Source organism: Molothrus aeneus, chromosome 4 (genome assembly GCF_037042795.1).
Source record: "Molothrus aeneus isolate 106 chromosome 4, BPBGC_Maene_1.0, whole genome shotgun sequence".
Classification (NCBI taxonomy): Eukaryota; Metazoa; Chordata; class Aves; order Passeriformes; family Icteridae; genus Molothrus; species Molothrus aeneus.
Genome location: NC_089649.1, coordinates 9,055,291 through 9,076,866, shown reverse-complemented (window position 1 = coordinate 9,076,866; position 21,576 = coordinate 9,055,291). Strand labels below are relative to the sequence as shown.

Sequence of the window (21,576 nt, the reverse complement as noted above, 5' to 3'; positions counted from 1 at the left end):
CTGTGCTTGCACACAGCCAGCGCCAGCTCCTCTGAAACTCTTCATCCTCCCCCCTCCAACATCATTTTGGATTTAAGATCTTTTCCTGCCTGATAAGGAAGTCATAGAGTAGTTAAGTATAAATACAAGCACCATCAGGAGTGTTAGCACACTTGAAGCCAAATGTTTGGGAGAAAAGCTACTGTTAATGCTACTTCAGTTGCTGTAAGTATTATTCAATGTGTAAAACAAGGTAAAACCACCTAAAGTTCTTAACTCTTCTCCTTTAACCATTACTTGACCATGAAACAAATAAATAGATCCAGGCAATTACCACTGCATTTATTTTTTTTGTATAACATGCTTGTGCAGGGAAGTTTTAAGCTGCTGCTACAAAAAATAAAAACAGACTTATAAAACATATACATATTTACATATATTACTTGTAAGACATAAAAATATAAGTTATTTACAAATACAAGTACTTGAATAGCACAGATGCATTTTCCTTGATTGTTGGCACTGAGGAAGCAGTGGAGTAAGAAAAAAAGAATACAACAGATTCAGATTATTTCCCAAGACTTAACACAGTCGAGAACTAAGTTTCTCAAAGCTTGGCTTGAGTGAGTTTATCCATCACTTTAATGAAAAATATGTTTTTATGAGACTTCACACACAATTTGCTGCACATAAAGAGAGCAACCCTCCCCTTCCTAGCTTTTTACCAGATTATGGAAGAATCTCTGCATAGGCTGAGTGAGATCAGTCACTTTACTGGGAAGTCAGTGAGTGAGTTTATTAAGCTCTTGTGCCATGACACCTGGTTTCCTTGAATCAGTGAGGACCAGCTGGATTGGTAAACATTACAAGAATAGAAGACAGACAGTGCAGCTTCTCTTTGATGTATTCTGGCAACTTATCATCTTCTCCATACCTAGAGTGGCAAAGCAGCATAGAAAAATTGAGATGCTTAAATAATTTATTTCATGACAATATAATTATTTCAAAACACTACTTTCCTCAGCTTCCCTGTTTTTAATACTACACATGAATAGTGGCTGTACTCTGGAGAGCAAGTAGATGCATTCCCAGCTTGTTTTAGTCATTTGTTATCCAGATAACAAATGAATATTTATTTGTTATCAGTAGGCTATGGGTGCTTCTCTTTATTTAATAAGCTTACATAAGCTAACCAACTGTGAAGTGATGGCAATGCTAAGGTTTAAAATTTACAAACCAGAGTCAGGAGCAGCTATGAAGTTAGCTGATGTACAGCAGCCTTGTACTGAGTTAGCTGGATGTTTTCATGGCAGGAACAGACTCACCTGCTTGTCTGGCCCTCTGGAGAAGTGTAAGTGATGGAGGAGACACCTGCTTGGGCTACCAGCTGGGATCCATCATTGAACTGAACCCATACTGCTCCACTGGTCAGCTGATGAGAGAAGTTACATTGTGGTTTGAGGATACAAAATACAAAATTACAAACCTAGAACTCTTCTAATAGTGGAAATTGAAAGCTTTTCAAAATTGCTGAAGGGACTTAGGTATTTTGTCAGTCTTTTAAAGAAAAAGATTGCATGGATATTACTTTGGAGGAAGTAGTCTCATGCTGACTTCCTCAGGTTTCAGATGCTTGGCTTTAGATATCCTTGTCAATACCAGATAAAGGAAGAATTACCTTTAGCTTAACCACTCCTAAAGAAATCTTATGAAGGGCCAAACACTAAAAAGAGGCCCATTTGTGAGAGTTCACAACTATACACAATTTAACCTTTATATATAATCAAGAGAGCTTTTTCTGTTAGGAGAGGAAGCTTACTTTATCTGGGTAGCCAAGAATAATGTTTTAAACCTAAAGCTTATCCAACAGAAAAGCAGAGGGAAGATGGCTTTGCAAGGAAACAGCTTTTCCGGCTGTAGAGCAAAATACATTTCTCTTGCATAGATCTGGTCAGTAGCTATTAAAAACTCTGTCATGACACCTTTGCATCTATATTAGTGAACAGAGAAGTTAAACAGTTTCAGTTTTTTACTAGAGTCAAATTTAAAAGACAAAGGACACTGAAACAGGCAGTAATAGCCAAAGGAAAACTGTGATAACTGAGACACTGAACTATTATTTGGGTTTCTTCTAGTTATGTAGTTCACCATGGTTTTTATCTAAGACACTTATTTAAAAGTATCTTTATGCATACAAATTTTAGACTTAAACTGTAGTGCACAAGTGAATGGTTCCTCACAAATCAAGTTTCAATAAAAACAGATATCTCAAACTAGTAGGAAAAAGAACAGACATGCCTCCTTTATTAATTTCTCACCTGAGAAGCCCAACCAACATTTTTCACAAAAACAGACTTGACAAGTTGGGCTGAATTTGGGCTGCATTCCGTGGGATGACCAGAGGAGCAGGTCTTTTCAACAGTGTTAGTCAGAAATGCAGGCTTTTCACAGGGCACCACCTAAAACCCAGAGATGCACAGAATCAACAGCCTTGGCATTAATCCTCCTGATGAGCTGCAGTGGTCAGTTGCCACCTGTTCATGTATGCAGACAGATTGAGCCTCCATGCTTCATTTCACAGCATTACAGTATAAAAAGCCCACAGGGACACAGCTTTTTGTTGTCAATTCACTTCAGTCAGGTGGAAATGTACAGGATTCTGTACTAGGAAGGTGAACTACACAATCAAACAGATGCAGATCCTACAAATGTAGATTGATGTTTATTCAACAAAGCTCACAATAAAACTCAGTGTGCCAAGACCCCAGTATAATTCAGTCAGCTGAGGAAGTTTCATCAGGAACCAAAGCTTGGTGGGCCTTTTAAACAAGCCAGATGAAATTGCTCACAAAGCCTTATTGGCTACACATATATTCACACTTACCTTTTTCTTATGTACACACTAACACTTTATTATTTCAGAACAACAAGTGCCAATACCCTTTGTGACACCATTTGTTATACAGCACTGAGGGCACATCAGAGCTTTCAAACTGAAGACTGTGCTGTCTAACACAAGTAAGCAATTTTCAAACTCTGTTCCCAGGAGGCATTTGTGGTAAAGTTTTGGAGTGTTCTGATTTTTCAGATGCTCTTAAACCCAGGTATCAAAATCTGCTTATTCTAGTCAGTATGCTCACAACAGGCTAACAAAAGCCTGTGGCCATACAAATGTAATTCCATTAACTGAAGTAAAACAGCAACATGGGAGACTGGTCTCCATGGCACATCCTTCTGTACTTACAGGAGCACAGTTTGGAGTCTGAACTGGAGTAGAACTGGCAGCTTGATTTCTATCCAATGCCACAGCTTCTTTTGAATAGTTTGTCTTGTCCAACAGTGGAGGTGCTACAGCCAGTGGTGATTCAGTATTACCAGGTTTTCTGGAAAAATAATGAGAAAAGCAGGGAAAAGGTCTGTCCAAAAGGGATTAAAGAAACAAGTGAGGAGACATAGTTCTTCCTTCATTTTACCACAGACTGTCCAAAGCACCTGATGGCAGGAGCCTTCTGCAGAAATGTTTTTCAGTTCAAATACGTAAGTATGCAATAAATATTCAATAAATACATAAATATTCAAATACATCAGTATTTTGAACTGAAAGATATTACCTTCCAACAATTATTGGAAAAAATGGAGCACTTCCACTCCTTTTCTCTTCTTCCAAAACAGCACATTCCAGTGCAAGGCATATACGATGTCCCTGAAATGAGGAGTTTATTCAAGTTTTAAATTGAGACTTGTATAACTATTTCATACACATTTAGTGTGGCAAGTGAGGCCACCTAAGGAAACTTCAACAGCTCTGAATTTTTCAAGTTGTATAAAGCAGCTTCATTTGTTTGTTTAATCCTTTTACCAGACAGGCAAACCTGCTTTACACACTAGTAAGAATTTCCCCTCAGTCTTGCTTGTGAGGGATTGTCACCATTACCTCACCCTCCCTCCTCAATAGTGTAATGAAAAACATGGAGAGCACCACAGGAAGCACATTTGTGAAAGGGGAGGTGAATTTTCAGGAAGATGCTTGGAAAAGGCCTGTGTAAAACACCTTACCTCATTTGCATGATCCATATAAGCCTGGATTTCCTTCTTCAACCCTGCTTCGCTTTCTCCTTTCAAAGTGAAGGATTTCCCTGACTTTTCAATCACACGAGTTAAACCAGCTGTCTTATGGATCTTTGCTCCTGCAAGAAAATGTGAACACTTTCAGTGTGAGCTGTATAAAACAACAGTTCAACCATGGAAAGAAGAGCTCATGAATAAAACCAAAGTATAATTCAAATAACACTTTAATAACATGTACTTCCTGAGGAAGATATCACTAAGGAATTAAAGAATCAACTAAATCTACAAGTGCTAAAATAAAGGCAGGGTGTCCAAAAAACTGCTTATAGTGCAGTATTTTCTTCAAACTGGAGTGGAGGTTGTTTAGTGTTGGGTAATATTTTAGTGCAGCCCTAAAATCATGATTTAGCTATTTGCATAACTGCCAAAATGAATACATACCATCATAAAAACAAATTTCAACATCTGCAGGGGGTGAATTTTCCATCAACATGCACTTGGCATATCTTGTATAAAACGTCACTTTGGGGGTTTTTGTTCTCACCAACTGCACAAACTTAGCTGCATACTGGTATTTTTTCCAGTACTTTTCTAAAAAAGAAAATTTAAAAAAAATTAGAATTTAGCAGATCAAACACTGTGCATCAGCTTGAAGAGAAGTAATTTAAATTATGTATTTGATAGCTGAAAGTTGTGAGTAGTATTTAAGTACTTGACAGGCATGTTTAGAGAAACTGACTTATTTCCACCAACAGCTCCTGGTACGAATAAGGAAAATATTAAAAGAGTTTTAATTTTAATACACTACATTGTAAGGGGAGACTCCTTAAAGCTTCCATATAAAAGGAATCAAAACCTGTGGGTTACACTTCCTTGTGAAGTTTCAAAACATTTCCCAGTTAAACTGGAAATTTGAATATAATTCTGAAAGGAGTTTTACTTCAGAGTTATCTGAAAAGTAATAGATAAAAGCTATCAAGTCACAAGATTCACTTAAAATATCACATTAAGCATCATAATTTTAAAGTAAATTTCAGGTTACCTGGCAAGTTGTCAAAATTATACGTGCAGATGCCTTCAGGAGGAGGAGGAGGTCTGTCATCAAGAAGGAAACCTCTTCCTTCATTGGGATGATAAACTGCAATCTACAAAAAGGGAACAAAAATTGTGTGTAGTTGCAACTTAGTACAGCACTGTGCACTTTTAACAGGGATGGAAATAACTCACATTTTAATTAATTACTACAATTCACCATGAAAGTGAAGATGTAGATTTAGTTGATTCTTTAAATTCACTATTACTCTAAGTAATTATTTAACAGCAGCACTTCTTCACCAATACTTCACCTATTCCAAAAGCCAAGTCCAATTTTTTCTCTCAAATAATTGCTTGCTCCCTATATTTATATGGCTTTATTATGGAGGGGCAGAGTTTACAGCTGTGCATATATAAACAGTGGATTTCAAAAGAAATAATCACTTAAAAAGAAAAAAACAGCTCTGAATGAACTCCAAGCTTCATAAAACAATGAAGAAATCAAAAATGTACTCACCACATTTCCATCACAAGATATTCTGAGAACTTCTTTCACAAGTTCCTGCGAGCGGTGTTCTTTCAGAAACTCCATACACACTTCCCCAGTATCTAGAATGCTCACCTAAAATAGATTAAACATGAATTTACTTTCTGCAAAAGGTAAGATATACCACTTTTTGTTCCCCCCACAAATGCTTTAATAAATGCTTTTCTTTTGCCTTAATTGTACTTCAAACAGATAAATGCTTCTTATAGTAACTTTTGTTATTAGTGCTATTTTTTTAAAAGCAGAGCACTTCAAGATGACTGAAGGGTATCAGCCTGGTAACTGAGGGTGAGGCTTCTAAAAAGCAAACACAGACAGGTCTGCTCTATTATGCTTTAAGTATTCTCTATACAAAAGCTAAGATGCATCTTACTACTATGATTTTAAATTAAATTATCCTAGATTCAGTTTCCTAAAAACATATATAGGATATAATATATATAATATATAATATATAATATATATATAGGATAATTTAGCATTAAATTATCCTATGATTTTAAATTAAATTATCCTAGATTCAGTTTCCTAAAACCATATATTTCTATTTTACCAAGTGATTTTTAAGAGGCAGTCACACCATATTAAGCACTTCAATTGTTCCCATTTTCAGAACTGATACTTACCACTGCATTTTTGGTTTTCTGCCTGATGGGTTTCAGCCTGTGAGCCGTGAGAGGTGACACAACACTTCTCAGTGTAGGTTTCTGGTGTGCTGATGGTTCTTGGCCACAAGTTTGGTTTTGCTCTGGAGCTGACCAAAGGCCACATGTCATTCTGGAGTTCAGCCAGAGACCAGGCTGAATTTTCTCATTTTTGCAGACAACTCCAGGGATGCATTGCTTTGGGTTTCTGTGGTTTAAAGAATGTGGACAGTCCCCAGATGCTCCATGATTCCTTATGTCTTTTAAGGTGTTCCATGCATGGCTTGGTGCATCCTGCTGCACATCCAGGTGGTACCGAAAGCCTCCCTGGGCGTTACTCTTGCCACTCAGGTCTGCAGGAAGTCCCAGAGCATCTGAAAGCACCACAAAGGGACATTGCAGATTCAAAGAGTCAGAGCCAGAAGGAAAAAACTCTAGTATAGCTTAAAAGCTTTTTAAGGGATTGTCTTAGAAGGCTTATTTAAAGGGAAGAATGGGATTTCTTTAATTCTCAGTCCAAATCATCAGGCCTTTTTGTACCATCAATACCAATGCTAGCAAAATTCCAGTGCTACTTTAAGCTGTTCCTACATTGCAGTTAAGATGGTCTTCAGTTTTTATACATCAAATAATTTTAAAGAATAATTTATAAACAAAATACTAGGACTTCAAATAGATTCTTATACAAGAATTAGTTTAATTTGTTGAAAAACAGCTTATTTACCATTCAGATAACCACTAGTAGCAAATTTCATATAAGCTGCAGTTTATCTAACTAGTGTTTTACCATCTACCAGAGGTTTTAATACTCAAAATGTTAAATGCATACTATAAAACCCTTGTTTTATTTTCAAAATTCTTGCATTTATTTCTTTTAAACATCTGTTTTGATATTTAACCTTCCTATAATTCCTTCCCTAGTTTTGATATTTAAGTCCTTGATCAACTTTCACCTCACCCACATCATTATTGTGCTCCTTCTGTTGTGTGGCTGAACAGTTGAGAAGGGACCAAAAATTAAATAGGATTATTCAGACCATATGTTCTCTGATTCCAATTCCCTGTAGACAGGAAGGGAAGGAGTCCAGTAATATCAAACCACAAAAGGCCAGAGTGGATTTATGGTTTCTTCTTATGATTAAATTACTTTATTTGCAAATGATGTAATATAATATGATGCACAACAAAGAACACCTCCTTCCCTTCTGTGTCTTTGTCCTTTCCTCCACCCATCCTTCTGCAGCTTTATTATCTTTCTCATTCATTGAGGTCCCATCTTCTCTTATTTAATTGTAATTGCACAACTAAATTAACAGGGCTTTCAAGTCACCTGCTAGTATTTGTCATATATATTGTCATATACTTACTCTGACATATTGACACAACTGAGTAATTATGTCAGGGTCTAAAATTCTCATTTCCTCTTTGAGTTTTGGGTTTTTTTATTTTTTTTTTTGTTGTTTGTTTGTTTGTTTTTGGTTTTTTTTCCTAAAATACTAGTAGAAAATAACAAGCTTGTTTTAGGAAACTATATATTCAAATTCAGTGTACAAAGAAAGAAAAGAATAATAGAAAATCCCACTGAAACTATTACAAGTCTCTAACTTGACTGCAAAAATACAGAAGTGATGAGTAACACACCATTTGTTTGCATGCTTCCAAGCCACTGCTGCATTGTCTCAGCCTGGGACTTCTGCTCTAACAAACCAATCTGGGGCTTCACTGGGCACAGATAATTTGGGCTACAAAATAAAAGTTACACACATAATCAAGTTTGCATCAAAGACACTTGCACAACAAAAAATAGAATGCTACAGCTGCAGAAACCACAACACTTGGAACATTTAGGAAATGCAAGTGGCATTTTGTAGCTCTAGGCAACATAGAAAGTGCTTCTTATTATTTTATTTTCAAATAAAATAGTTTCCAAATGGAATGAAAAGTGATGATAATGCTGCCAGCAGTAGCTGTTCTCACATCTAGCACTTAATTCACAGCCTTGGAGAAGACCCAGTGATGACACGACACCCTTGAGCCCCCTGTGTCTCACTCAGCATAACAAACATGCAGCTCAAAGATGCCAATCTTACCACCCAAAATCATTTGAATTTGTATAAAATACATCCAAACCCAGAAATTATAATGATTTTTTACCAGTCTTTTAGATGATCACATATATGTAGCCACAAGTGATAGAATCCATGTGTTGAAGGATAAAGAATACACACAAAACCAGTTACTGCAGAGTCACTGATCTGTTGTAAATTCACACTAAGCTCCTGTGAGGTTCTGTTATCTCCATAGCCTGAACTGTCTGCACTCTCTTGAGTGATGATGACTACTTCACCATTGGCAAGGGCTCATTTATCAGCAAAACCACCCCAAAACCACAGAATATAAACCATCTAATTCAAGTCTCAGGACTTGCATTTAGTATTTTGCTGTGCGAGCTAACTACAGGTGTAAGAGGCTTTCCTATAATCGATTATTATTAAAAAGTTGTAACCATTAAGTTAATCCCCACACTCACATTAACATCCTCTCATGTTTACATTCAGCATGGCTTTGTGAAGTCATGGGGAACAAAAGTAAGCATTACAGTAACATTTGTATAAACTTTTGATTTATCGAAAATTTCTCAAACTAGAAAGAATGCACATGCCCACTGAACTTTGCTTATGTCAAACACCTGAGAACAGTCAAAAAAACTTCTTACTCCATTTACTTTTCTTACAGGGAAAAGTGCTTGTTTGTCTTTTCCTTGAACTGATTTGCAAAGAGAAAACATAGGAAATCATGCCAGTTCTTAATGTGGAGAGAAATGCAGGAACTAAGATATGGAAGACAGAAAATTATTCTTTTGATATTCTTCTCATAGAAAGTCTATAGAAAAGGAGCCAGGATTTTCCCAAAGAAGTTACAAATAAATACAGGACTCAACTTCAGATAATTATCTATGGTTGATCCTTTCCTTCTGGCACACCATCTTTATAATCTATTGCCTAATCTTTACTAAATTTTTGTTTTATCCTCTCTAAGCATAAGAAAAAAATCACCCCAAGAGACCAACAAGTAAAAATGTTGATAATTGCACTTTGAATGCCTTCTCCCTTCATCTGCCTCTTCTACAAAGAACAATCAGCAAGGCTCTCTACCTCAATTACTGTGGGGAAAGAAATCATCAGCTTGCTGCAAGTGGAAAGAAAACAAAACAGGAATAAAAAATCTGATTCTTACTGTGGTTGGTCTTTTACAGGTGGAGATATCTGCTCTTTAAAAGAACCAGAAGTACTAGAAGTCTTCTCCTTAAATATTTCTCCTATATCAGTATAGCTGTTGGCAGGTGAAAAGTATTCTGTGTTCTCCCTTGTTCCTATTTTAGGCTTGGAAAGCACTTCCAAGGAGTGACATCGATCCATGATGTTGGATATGCCCTGAGTGTGGCTGTGGGATGTGCCAGACCTGTCTGAGGAGTGGGCTCTACGGAGGTAGCGGGAATGCGGCCTCTCCTCGGCAGGCTGCGCGCTTCTTCCCCTGCCACTTCCTCCAGTTTCCTTTCCCTGAATTCCCCACTGTTGGAAAGAACCACTTCCATCTCCTGATGAATTATTACTGGAATTCTTGTTTGTAGGAAAAAAAGTAATTTTATTTGGGAGCGGCTGTCCAACTAACAGCTTCTTCTTTTCCTTCAAGCTACCGCTGGTACTGATGCTGGAAGAGCCCATGAAGGTCGTAGAGATGGTGGCATTTCCACTGTCCATGGAATCTTCTGAGCTTCCCAGATCTCTGCTCCGTGCAGAGCCACCCCTGGCCATAAAAGGATGATCCAAGACGGAGGAAAGGCTCAAGCGATCCGCGGGGTTTTTGCGCAGTAGCCTGTGAATGAGGTCCTGGGCCTCTCTGGACAAGAAGGCCGGCATCTCATAATCTGCCAGCACCACTTTGTTCAGCGTGTTCCTCACCGTGTCCGTGTCAAACGGCGGCTTGCCAATGAGCAGGGTGTAAAACATGCAGCCCAGAGACCACACGTCCGACTCCAGCCCGTGCGGGCTCCTCGTGGCGATCTCCGGGGAGATGTAATTGGGAGTTCCACACATGGTGTAATGCTTCTCATGAGGCATCTTCAGCTGAGTGGCCAAGCCAAAATCAGCAATCTTGACGTTCATGTTGCTGGTGAGTAAGATATTGGAGAGGGTGAGGTCCCGGTGCAGTATTCCGTGGGAATGGAGGTACAGCATGCCCGTGATAATCTGGTGCAGGAAGTGTCGCGCTGTCAAAACAAAACCAGATGTTGCACTCTTAGATTTGAAATCCTAGCTCTGAAGATAACTCAGCTTTAAGCCTGCTATTCATCTTACTTAAGCTTTTTCTTACGAGGCTGTTCAGGTGTCAGACTAGTGAAACTGGAGTTACCTTTCTGCTTTAAGCAAAATGGCACAACGTTGTTCTTTATGTAACACAGGAAACAGGACTGGAAATACTTTCAATTGGCCCAAACTTTCTCAAATTAGGTTCTTAAGAATTAAAGCCAGATACAAGTTAAACTAATGATGTCTTTATAGCAATACCCCATGAATCCAGTCCTGTGGCCTAGGTCCCAAAAAAATCCCTATCTATAGCAGAATCACGGAATTAAATTAGAAACTGATAGAGAAGCAGGTAAGCAGGAAACTTCTTAAGCAGGTAAGAAGTTCCTCTTCTCAGTAAGAAGAACTGAGCAAGAGGTGAGCAGTGAGGTGAGTCTGGAAGCAGTAAAGGCAGAAGTTGCCAATTTTCCTGTTCTTCTTCTTTCCTCTTCCAGTCTTAACCTACATTTCAACAGGATTTTAAGTACAAAGGTAAGCTGTACTTTCTCTCTATTTCTGCCTTCTATAATTATCATGTTTTTATACTCTAAATAGCACAAAAAGAAACAAATGTTCTGTTCTTCTTTCCTCTTCCCTGTCTTAACCCACATTTCAATGGAATTTTAAGTACAAAGGTAAGCTCTACTTTCTCTGTCTCTGCCTTCTAAGATCACCATGTTTTTATACTCCAAATAGCACAAACAGAAACAAATATATATAGAAATGCAAGTGAATATATGCACAGTAATAATCAATCTCTAGATTATCACTTACCACAAGATTTTAAGGTATAGAAACTTTGATGGCAGGTTTAAACACTCTTCCTCTAGAATTTAATATTAATAATTAGTAATGCAGACGGCTCCACAGACCAAAAAAAAATCTCACCTTCATCTTCTGAAAAGGGTTTCTTTCTGTTCTTTATGTATCTGCTCATTTCTCCATTGTGACATATCTCAAGTATCAAGTACACATAGTTGCTATCTTCAAAATAGTTATAAAGCTGGAAAAAAAAAACCAAAGAAAAAATGAAATTCTGTTTTGTAGATCCTGCAGCAAGTCACATATATAGCCCTCTCTACAAACCCCAAGGTTCTTACCTCGAGTATAGATGGATGCTTTAGCTGACAATGTATTTTCACCTCATTCTGAACCCTCTCTACCATTCCAACTTTGTGCATGGCTTTTTTGTCTATCTGTAAGTGGATCACAGCATAACTTAGGAGGTTCAGTGCATGTTTGCCTGACAATTTTTAAATAAAAAGTTTTCACATAGTTTAACTTAATGTACTCTTTTAATGAACAAGTCTTATAGATAATTGGAGGAACACCACAACTGAAAGCAGTCAAGTGTTAACATTATCAACACTAACAGTTATTAACATATTTTCTGAAATACTTAAGCAGAGAAACCTACATCTCATTTTGCTATGCAGACAGGCTAAATATAGTTAACACTAAAAAGCATTTCTATTAGTTACTAAGTCTATTTAGCTATGGTGCATCTTTCAGGATCGAGTCGCGATCTTATGTCCGTTATTTACAAACATTCAACCCAAACATCAGTGACCAACTGCATCACCCACTCGGTCTCTAAGGAGACGGATACTTTCTGGCCGCCTGCCTTACCATTTTGATGGCCACTTCCAGGCCGGTTTTCAGGGACACTGCTCTGTAGACCCCCGCGAAGGAGCCCTTCCCCAGGAGGTTCCCCACCTTGAAATCCTGCAAGACCAACAAACCGCGCTCGTTAACCTGGGGCTTTGTCACTCAAGCCTCGCAGCGCCCCTCCCGATGCGGACCCTCCAGGGAGTCCCCGCACCCCCGAGATCCGGACAAACCCGAGGCGGCCCGGGGCTACCTGCAGGGAGCTCTCCGGGGCGCGGCGGCGGCGGGGCCCGGCCGGCCCGCACAGCCACCCCCGCCGCATCCTCCTGCCGGCACCGCGCTGCCGCTGCCCGGGGCGGCGCGGCCTTCCCGCCGCCTCTCCCGCCGCGGCTCCCGGGACGCGGGATACACCCGCCCCCGGCTGCCATGGCAGCACCGCGGAGCCGCCGCTCCCCGCCGACACGTGGGGCCGGGGCGAAGGCGCGGGAGGGATGGCGCTCCCACCAACCCCCGCCGGCAGCGGGACGAGCCCGCGCCCGGCCCCTCCGCGCCCCGAGGGGCTGCGCGCCGCACCTCTATCCTCTCGCCGATGCAGGTCGCCATGGCGCCGGCCGTTCTCCCTCGGGTCCCGCTACCGGTCGTGCCGAGAGCCTGGGAGCGCGGTTAACCCATCAGGGCGCCCCGGGCCGCCCGCCGCGGCGCAGCCCCGCTCGCTCCCGGGCCCGGGGGCGGCCGCTCCGCGCCCCCCCCCGCCGACATTTTGAAAAGTCGCGCCGTTACCCCCCGGCCCCGCCCCGAGCCGGGACGAGGCTGCGTCTGACGCAAGCGCGTCACGCAGCGGCCGGGCTGGGAGGAGGAGGAGGAGGAGCCGCCGCGCGTGCGCGGGGAGGGCGTGCCCGGGCAGCCGTTAGGGCGCGTGCGCCGTGAGGGGAGCGCGCGGACCCTCAGCACCGGGCGTCCCGCAGTGAGGGAGTCCTGGAAGATTTTGGGGTTGTCCTGAAGATCCTCTGGTCACGATCCGCGCTGCTAGGGCCAGGGACACACCCCCTAGATCGAGTTATTGGAATTGGTTTGGGCTGGGGAAAAGATTTTTATTTTGTTGGTTTCTATTTGCCCCCTCATAAACATCTTGTCTCCTGTAGCAGGAGAATGCTCCTGATGTTATTTTCGCCACGGCAGGCATCCAGAATGAAAGGAGTGATTTAGCACTTCAGCTTCTCCCAGTGTTTGCCAGCTTGTGGCCGTAAACTCAAGCACTTCCTTCACGACCAGTCAAATTTCATTGTTGAAATAAAATACAGCTAAGATCAAGCTGCACTTTCTCCTTCACGCACTCCTTAATCGTTTTAAAGTGGATTGTGGATAAGCGTTTGTGTCAATCTCTGAGAGTCCTTACAGATAAACCAGGAGCTGTGTGAATTAACATCACTGGCTTGAGTAACTAGGGTGGAAGATCAGTGAAAAAGAGACTGAATTTAATTTCAAGACCAAATTATTTCCCTGAATAGTGATGAAGGTGCACCTCCACTGATTGTCCAGCCTGCAACGTGCAGTAAAATGATGCTTTCCTCTGTTTCATTAAAAAGGAACTCAATCACTCTTCTGTTGTTGGGTTGCATTTATGACTGCAGGGGTCAGCATCTGCTGTGAGCAGAGCTTGTGAGACAAACCAACCGTGTAACAAAGCCTTTGCTGACACTTTTTATCAGAGAGCACAGATACCTAATCTTATTCTCAGGGCTTAAGCATTGAAAGAAATGCTATCATAAAGTCTTCTTTAAAGAAGAGTTTTAGGAGAGTAATAGCACTCCCTCAAAATAGGGCATGCAAGCCTTCCTTCAACTTTATTGCATGACCAAAATGTAAAGATTTAGGACATACTGCATCAAGTGGAGAAGTCTGATGGACAACAACAGTAAAAAAGAGCTGAGTAGGAAGGATGATAAAAAGCAAAAGGCAGCATGAAGTTACATTTTACCAATCTTAATACATCATCATTTGTTGCTCTGCAGCTTTGCTTGTGTCTTGGCCACAAGGTTCATATATTGCACTTTTTTCCCATAGGTATATTTCTTTCTTATTGCTGCTTTTCACAGACACAGGGCAGCTTTCTCAGATGTATTTCATGGTGCCAGTCTAGACAACAGAAGCTGAATCTTGGAAACATCGCTCGTGTGTCCTTATTAGATGATGAGTGGTGAGCATGTAATGATCCATCAGTCCTGGCTTCTGTTTGACCACTAGAACTTAAACAGTTAATACATCAACTATATTTGCTTTGATGTGTTAACCTTGTATTCTAAATATTCAAGTAAATGGTGCCTTGCCTTCCCCAAGAGATGGCTGTGACAGGGTGTGTGTTTCAGTGGCATTAGGGCAGCACAGCAGGACGAGCACCCAGCAGTCCTCCGAGCCTGCCAGGGTGTGTCAGCAACGTGAGACACTCAGTGCAATTGTTGCCAACTCCTCATGTCAAGAACAATTTATTTGTAAAAATTGCACTTTGTGGTTGTACAGTCACAAAACTTCAGTGGGGTATTTTCATGCCCAACACCACCTGAAATGCATGTTTTGTTTTCCTATTTATCATGACCACCCTGTGAAAGAGGAGCCCATTCCAGGTGCTGTTATAGATTGCTTTCTTCCATGTTATTCATTCTGGAGGGTAATGCTAGAAAACTTAGAGAAGGAGAGATTTACCCAAACCAAAATTGAACCAAATCCAGGTTATGTTTGCGGTGGGTTTATTGTGTATTTTTTGTTAATTTACTTTATTAAAGGGAAAATATGTGATCATGGAGACTTGGCTGCTTCTGTCTCTTTTTCACTAAGTTGAATTCTGTGTTTCTACAAAGAATAGAAAATTTTATCAAATGAGAATTTGCTTTGATTTTGTGCCCACCCATACAAATGCTCTTGGAGCTCACCTTTCAGCTTTGCTTTCAGAGATGAGAAACCCTGCTCTTGTCATTTAGAATCACCTGTCTGATTAAAACTTGAGTGGTGAAAAGCAAAATTTCTGTCAGTAACAATTCATTTCCAGGCACTTGTTTCAGTCTGGTATTTCAGCAGTTTGATCAGTAATTTTGAAACATATTTGCTGGGTGTTCACCGTTTACAGTGGTCTGCAGTCTTCATACCCTGCTTCTTAGTCATAATTGCAATAAGTACATTTTACAGATGAGCAGAAAAAGGGATTTCCACTCACATACTTGATCTTAAAATGCACTGGGCCAAAATTTGTGAGAACACAACCTCTCTGTCTTGATTATGCTGAAGCTTGAAGTAAAACTCATTAAAAGTTTTGACTCTGACTATGCTCCATTAGGAGTATATGACCAATTCCTTATGGGTATTATCCATACCTTTATGGATAAAAAATTTATTTTGTGCTCTAAGTTACAATCTAGCCAAATAATTTAATGTTCTTCTATGACTCAGAAGATAACATGGGAACAAAACAAACCAAACCAAAAAATGCTTATGCAAGGCACATTCCACCTCAGACTTAATCTGAGCTGAATTCAGCCTGGAAAAATGAGAAGACTGCAGCATCAATTTATTGCCTATGCATTTCATTCATGTTAAGTCTTCAGTCTACTATTTCTCTCTCTTTCCATTTGAGCATCACAATATCCAGAGGTGGTGCTGGTTTCCAGTTTATCCTCAGGTGCAATGTTACCTGTTTGTCCCCTGCTCTGTAAACCTTTTCTCCTGTGTTTCTTTGCCTTTTCTCTTGGCAGCTGAGAGCCACAGTCACTGGAAATGCAGCCCTGCAGATAGGCACTGGGTGAGGGGTGCACTCGGTGTGGTTTGGTGTCTGAGGTTTTGCTGCTCTGCTGTTTTTATCCTTGCCCAATGCCAGCATTGTTTCCACCTTCCTAAGAGTTTATTTAGGTGTTGGCTGGAGTTTTCCTTGGTCTCCCTTGATGAGTATTCAATTGCCAGCAGTGGGTGTAGCTGCCAGTGTTGACAGCTAGTCTTGCCTGCAAAGGTGGACTGCTCCCTTAGGCACAATTCCTTTGTTAATGGTGTTTCCAAGCCATATCAAACTGTGCAACAGTCATGAGAGCAATTACTGTCTTATATTTTAATCCTTTTTTTAATTAGCATTTCTTCTTATATATGTTTCCAGAACTCAGGGATTACCACTTCCCTGCACACTGAGCTTACTGTGAGCACATGAATTTTGTCTGTATTTCACAGAATGCAAAAAGACCTCTGAATAAAAAACAACTGGTTTTGAATGGCACTTTATTGCCTCCATGCAGGAAGATACAGTAAGAAACAGTTTTTATATTAAATAAATTGAGCATTCATATCTCAACAGTCTTTTTGAGTTAAAAAGCCCACATCTTATTGAGTACAGATCTTCTTTTAAGACATCCTGTGTAAAAAGATTGAGTTAATCTGCCGTGGTAGAACTGTTTATTCCTTCTTCTGTCAGAAGAGAATGAATGGATTTACTCTTTGTGCTTCACACAAGCAGCAAAGGAGGGATCATCTGTACCTGTCTCAGGCAGCACAGTATGAGGTGTATTTATTTGTGCTGTGAGTATGCAGGATTATTCACTCAGCCATCAGGCATTACCTTGGGTCACATGAAGCACAGAAGCTCTGTTGTGGCAATGAGCAAGCTCAAGTGAGCATTGCTGTATTCCTGGGATCCCAGACAACCTGTGACATTTATGTAGCTGCTGGGCCATAACAACCTCAGCTTCCTCTTCCTCTAAAATAAGAGGAGCTTAGGAAAAGAGAATAAGATTTCTGTCAGTTTTAGCAATAGAACCAATCACTAACTAAATGAATGTGGTTATTTGCCATCATCTTGGCTGAAAATAAATTTCAAGTGCCTGCTTAGACCATGCAGCTCCTCTGAAGCAATCATAGGACAGCATTTTCCAAGGACAGAAACTGTAGTGGACTATTTTCAGCTGTAAACATAAGCAGCTGTAGTTCTGTTGAAATTGGAGAAGTTATACAGCTTTGTACAAAGGTGCAATTTGTTTCCTAGATGGGATTTAAATTTTTCAAAAGCAGGGATGTTATATTTCTTCTGTGACATTTGCACCTCAATAGTGAACAGCCTTGCTCATATTGAATAGGAGGCAAAATCAGAATAAGGGGGGTTTTTCCCCCAGTGAAATTCACATTTGGTTTGTTTGGGTTTTTTCCCTGCATGCTCCATTCTCAGAAGTACGTTGAGTTAATTGCTTCACATCTGTGTCACTTCCATGACAACCATGTGTGCCTGGTTTTACTGGAGCCAGAGGCTGGGCTGTGTTTGAGGATTAAGTAGCCTGTGCTGAGCTTTGTGCTGCTGTGGCTGCACCAGGACTCAAACAAGGTGGTTTCAACCTGCCAGGGGTATATTTGCAATGTGCCTCAAGTTTGGAGGTACATGAAGCAGTGTGTTCAAAGCTTAGCTTTGAAACTCCTTTCTTAGCCAAAAGCCTTGCTTAGCTTTAATTATTGAGCTCTTAGTTCTCCTCCCTGATATTCTCTCCTGCCAGGGAGACTGGACTGGTTTCCTTGAGAACTTTCCATGACATGTTTATTGCTTAAGTCTGACTAACAGTAGCATAGCTACAGTGCAGTACAGTCTCTATTTTCACTTGCAGTAGCTCAGGTTTTGGTTTTTGTTTTTTTTAAAACTTTCTCCACTTCAAATTCCTCGTGTGTCTGCTTGTAGCTGCATCTCTCTTCACAGAGAAAAGGAAAGCACAACTTCCCAAGGATATTTTCTGAGGTTCACATTCTCTGAACTTCAGAGAAAGAAAAAACAATTCTTAGCTCAATTGCTGCTCCTCTTGTTGTTCACAAGTGGAATACGTTGTAGAAGATTGTTTGTCTAAAAGAAATTGGTAATTAGATTCTACTGTGAGTGTTTTGATTCGTTAACCAATTGAATCCATATGTGTGTTGTTGGGACTATCAGCAGACAGCTCACGAAATGCTGAGCAGTGGAGTGAGGTTGAGTGCTTGTACAAATTCAGTTTAAATGTAGTGTAATATAGTATAGAATAATATAATATAATAAAGTAGTTAATTAACCTTCTAATATCCATGGAGTCCTCCTCGTCATTCCTCCCCTTTGTTGGGGTGCCCTAATTTACAATAGCTGCTCGAGAGAATGACATTTCTCTCTTCAGCATGCTCAGAGGAAACGTGAATTCAGATGGCAGAATCTTTGTGTTGAGACAGGGAGCTGAACAAATATCTTGAGACCTGGATCACTTTTGATGCTTAGCCTCACACAGGAAAGGGCTGCAGCTCTCATCTGTCTGTATGATGGCGAGTTCTCCAGAGGGAACATGTTCCAGACAGAAAAAAAGAACTGAAATCTTCTTCCTCCTGGAACTGACTGTGCCACTGCTGTGCTGATCGAGAAAAAAGATGTGGAAAAAAATTGTTTCCTCACCTCCCCTACTTCTTTGGTAGTGAAATTCAGTTTGTTTCAGAGAAGGAATTTTTTATTTAAATCTGTATCTTTAAGAAACAAGTCAAACTTGTTAGCCATGTGATTTAGTTTACTCATCTGTAAAAGTGACAACATGTTTCATCCTAGGCTGAAGGGAAATCATTTGTAATATAAGTGAAGAAAAAAAAAAAGTTTGTTGAAAGAATGATTCTGAGAAGCTGGTTATTAAATATAATCTGTTTTGAGTAAAATGCTTGGTGTGGCAGAAGGCTTTGTTGTACTGACTAACACATTTTTATGGACATTCCAACTTTGAACCCTCCTATGAAGTTACTGGCCTTAAGCCTATGCTACAGGAATTACTGTGTTGCTTGTGTTAGTGCTGTCAAAGGCAGGTGGTGATTTTGTTTTTACTGATTGTGTTGGACTATACTGGCAGCATTTGGTAGCCCAGTGGGACTTTACCATTTATGCCAGCATAAGCTTTTCCCCCCTCAGATCTTCTGTCCATTTTAGTGAAGTTAGAGAATTTGTGACTGTGTGGTACAGTGGAGCCTCTCTCTGTGGATACCAGGGGTGAGCTTAGGCAGTGCCTGAGCAGCAGAGCCAGGCTGACATCATGCCTGTGTTATGGAAACAATGAGGTCGTTGGAATGATTTGCTCATTTGGCTGATGCCTCTCTTGTAGGTGTCTGTGTTTGTTGCTGTATGGAACACAGCCCCAGATTGTGCCCTGTTCCTCAGCAGGACATGAACCACTCTGCAGGTTTTTCCAGATGCCTTTTCTGTGATTCTTTTGATTGTACTGCACTTATGAGCACTAAGTGATAGTTTCTAATGGAGAAAACTTTTGCAAGTCAAAATAAATTCCATGAAAAAGGGTGGTCTCAGTATTTGACCTGTTTATTAAGACCTAGCTTGGTCTGGAATTATCATTAAATCCATCACACAGTCTGCACACTTTCCATCTCCACTCTGTATGCTAAAATCACCATGTAAGAGTATTTTGTCCTGCCTTGATATTGTAGACAAGGCAGTGCAGGTAGATGATGGACTAGGTGGGGAATATTTATTGCAACAGGAGCATTTGAAAGATGTGAAAAGAGTAAGTACAGTGGGAAAGGTTATTTTTGGTTGAGAAAGGAAACTTCTTGGGCCACATCTTCCTGTAGTATTGTCAAGACAAATGTTTCCTGTTTTGTTTTGTCATTTTATTTTCCAGGAGTTGTTCTGCTGGTTGCTGCCATGCTTCACAGGAGGAATTCAAAGCTCTGGCTAGGATTTTTGTGCTGGTGTGTTGCCTTCCTGGTGGTGTTGGCTCCTTTTCTGAAAATGTAGCATGTTTTTCCCCTGCAGTAGGTATTTTGTGACTTGAATGGATCATTTAATTTCACTGTCCTTCAGAGGCATAATTAGTAACCCACATTTACTTTTGTCTGTTCAATGCTTATAAAATGCTCAGTTTTATTCCTGGAGTGTTCTCTCATGTGAGGATAAGACTATTTTCTGAAGAAATTTGCAAGTAAAATGCTCTTGACCAGTAGTTTTTAAACGTGTTTGCTGTAGAAGGTGTCATTTTCTTCTTTGTAATTGTAAATGCTTCAGCACCACTGAAAATCTAATTAACCTTATAAAAGGAAGAGCACATTGATACTTGCAGGGAGAATGAAGAATGTAGGACAGAGTGAAGCTGAGAAAGTAAAGGATAATATTTAGTTGCAACCATGGTAATGCTCATGGGGACACTCTTGTTTCAGAAGCTCTGTGACAAACACCGTCCCTGTGAATAAATTATTTTTATTCTGCAAGCAGCTCTTTCCTCCCTGAAACTGCACCCAGCCAGCCCTTGAGGTAGTGTTAGGATATTACAGTTCAGAGAAGCTGGTTTTCAGGCAAATTTGAAATTTAGGGCCTCACAATGTACTTAAGCATTTTGATGGAAATACATTTAGCCTTACATCATGGCTGTGTTTTTAATTCCTTGAGAGTTTTAGCTGGCTACCTTCAGCTGACAGGACCCGAGGGAATGGCTTGAGGCTGTGTCAGGGGAGGGTTAGGTTGGGTAATAGGACAAGGTTCTTCACCCAGAGGGTGTCTGGGCACTGAACAAGCTCCCCATGGAAGTGGCCACAGCACCAAGCCTGACAGAGTTCAAGCAGCACTGGGACAGTGCTCTAGGTGGGAATGCTGGCATGTCCTGTTCAGAGCCAGGAGCTGGACTTGGATGATCCTTGTGGGTCCCTTTCAACTCAGGGTATTCTGTCATTCTTTCAACATTCACCTTGTTTTGCTGTGTAACAATGGGATACAACATCCTTGCACAGCTGGTAAATATTGGAGTGTGAAGGAGCTGATTGAGTGGTGTGAGATGCTGAGAAAGCAGAGTAGGTTAAGGGCAGTATTTTCCCCTGTACTGATAAGGGGAAGTTGATTTCTAGTGTAGATTTTTACACTTACACTATATATGTGCATATATACGGTTCTTTCAGTAGGAAGGACCTTTCCCCACCCCAGAATTCCAAACCTGTCCTATGAAATTAATATAGCTGAAATATTTTATTATTTATTGAGCTCTAAGGATGCAAAGCCTGGATGAAACGCAGACTTTGAGAAGCTTTTAAAGTGTAGCAAGGAAGATGGATAAAAAATGTTGAATTGTTTTGGTGCTTTTGTGTTGGTTATGCAGAATTCTACAGTCATTGCATCCTGGTGGAGGACACAGGGATTCCTGCTACACTGCTAGCACATGGAAAAATTGCTGGAGGAATGCCAGAGGTTGCTGCTCTGCATCTGCTCAGAGAATCAGCTGTGCTCAAAGCTATCAATTTCAGTTCAAGGCACAGGAAAACTACCTGGAACTTGTATGCTGCAGTAAGTCATTCATGAATTACTGGGAACTTGGGAATTTGTGTTTATCCTAACACAGAG

At 40.5% G+C, this 21,576-nt stretch overlaps 1 protein-coding gene across 2 annotated transcripts; it reads right to left on the bottom strand.

Annotated features, from left to right (window-relative positions):
- Positions 1 to 300: 300 nt before the first annotated feature.
- PLK4 (polo like kinase 4) lies at positions 301 to 12,901 on the bottom strand. Of its 2 annotated transcripts, none has more exons than XM_066547920.1 (16): positions 12,801 to 12,901; positions 12,249 to 12,344; positions 11,720 to 11,815; positions 11,508 to 11,622; positions 9,511 to 10,543; positions 7,915 to 8,015; positions 6,256 to 6,647; positions 5,600 to 5,704; positions 5,090 to 5,192; positions 4,489 to 4,638; positions 4,036 to 4,166; positions 3,591 to 3,682; positions 3,224 to 3,362; positions 2,298 to 2,438; positions 1,305 to 1,411; positions 301 to 913 (listed from the first exon to the last, which is right to left on the bottom strand). In XM_066547920.1, the coding sequence occupies exons 1-16, from the start codon at positions 12,828 to 12,830 to the stop codon at positions 814 to 816; spliced, it is 2,931 nt and encodes a 976-aa protein (XP_066404017.1). In that variant the 5' UTR covers positions 12,831 to 12,901; the 3' UTR covers positions 301 to 813. The 2 variants fall into 2 exon arrangements, with proteins under 2 accessions (XP_066404017.1, XP_066404016.1); XM_066547919.1 differs by lacking the exon at positions 12,801 to 12,901 and adding an exon at positions 12,481 to 12,574.
- Between the last annotated feature and the right edge of the window lie 8,675 nt (positions 12,902 to 21,576).

Coding starts and splice junctions, on each gene's coding strand:
- PLK4 (XM_066547919.1), bottom strand. CDS start 12,549: ATGCGGCGGGGGTGGCTGTGCGGGCCGGCCGGGCCCCGCCGCCGCCGC. Junction 12,345..12,480: donor CCCCGGAGAGCTCCCTGCAG/GTAGCCCCGGGC, acceptor TTGGTCTTGCAG/GATTTCAAGGTGGGGAACCT. Junction 2,439..3,223: donor AGACTCCAAACTGTGCTCCT/GTAAGTACAGAA, acceptor TCTGGGTTTTAG/GTGGTGCCCTGTGAAAAGCC.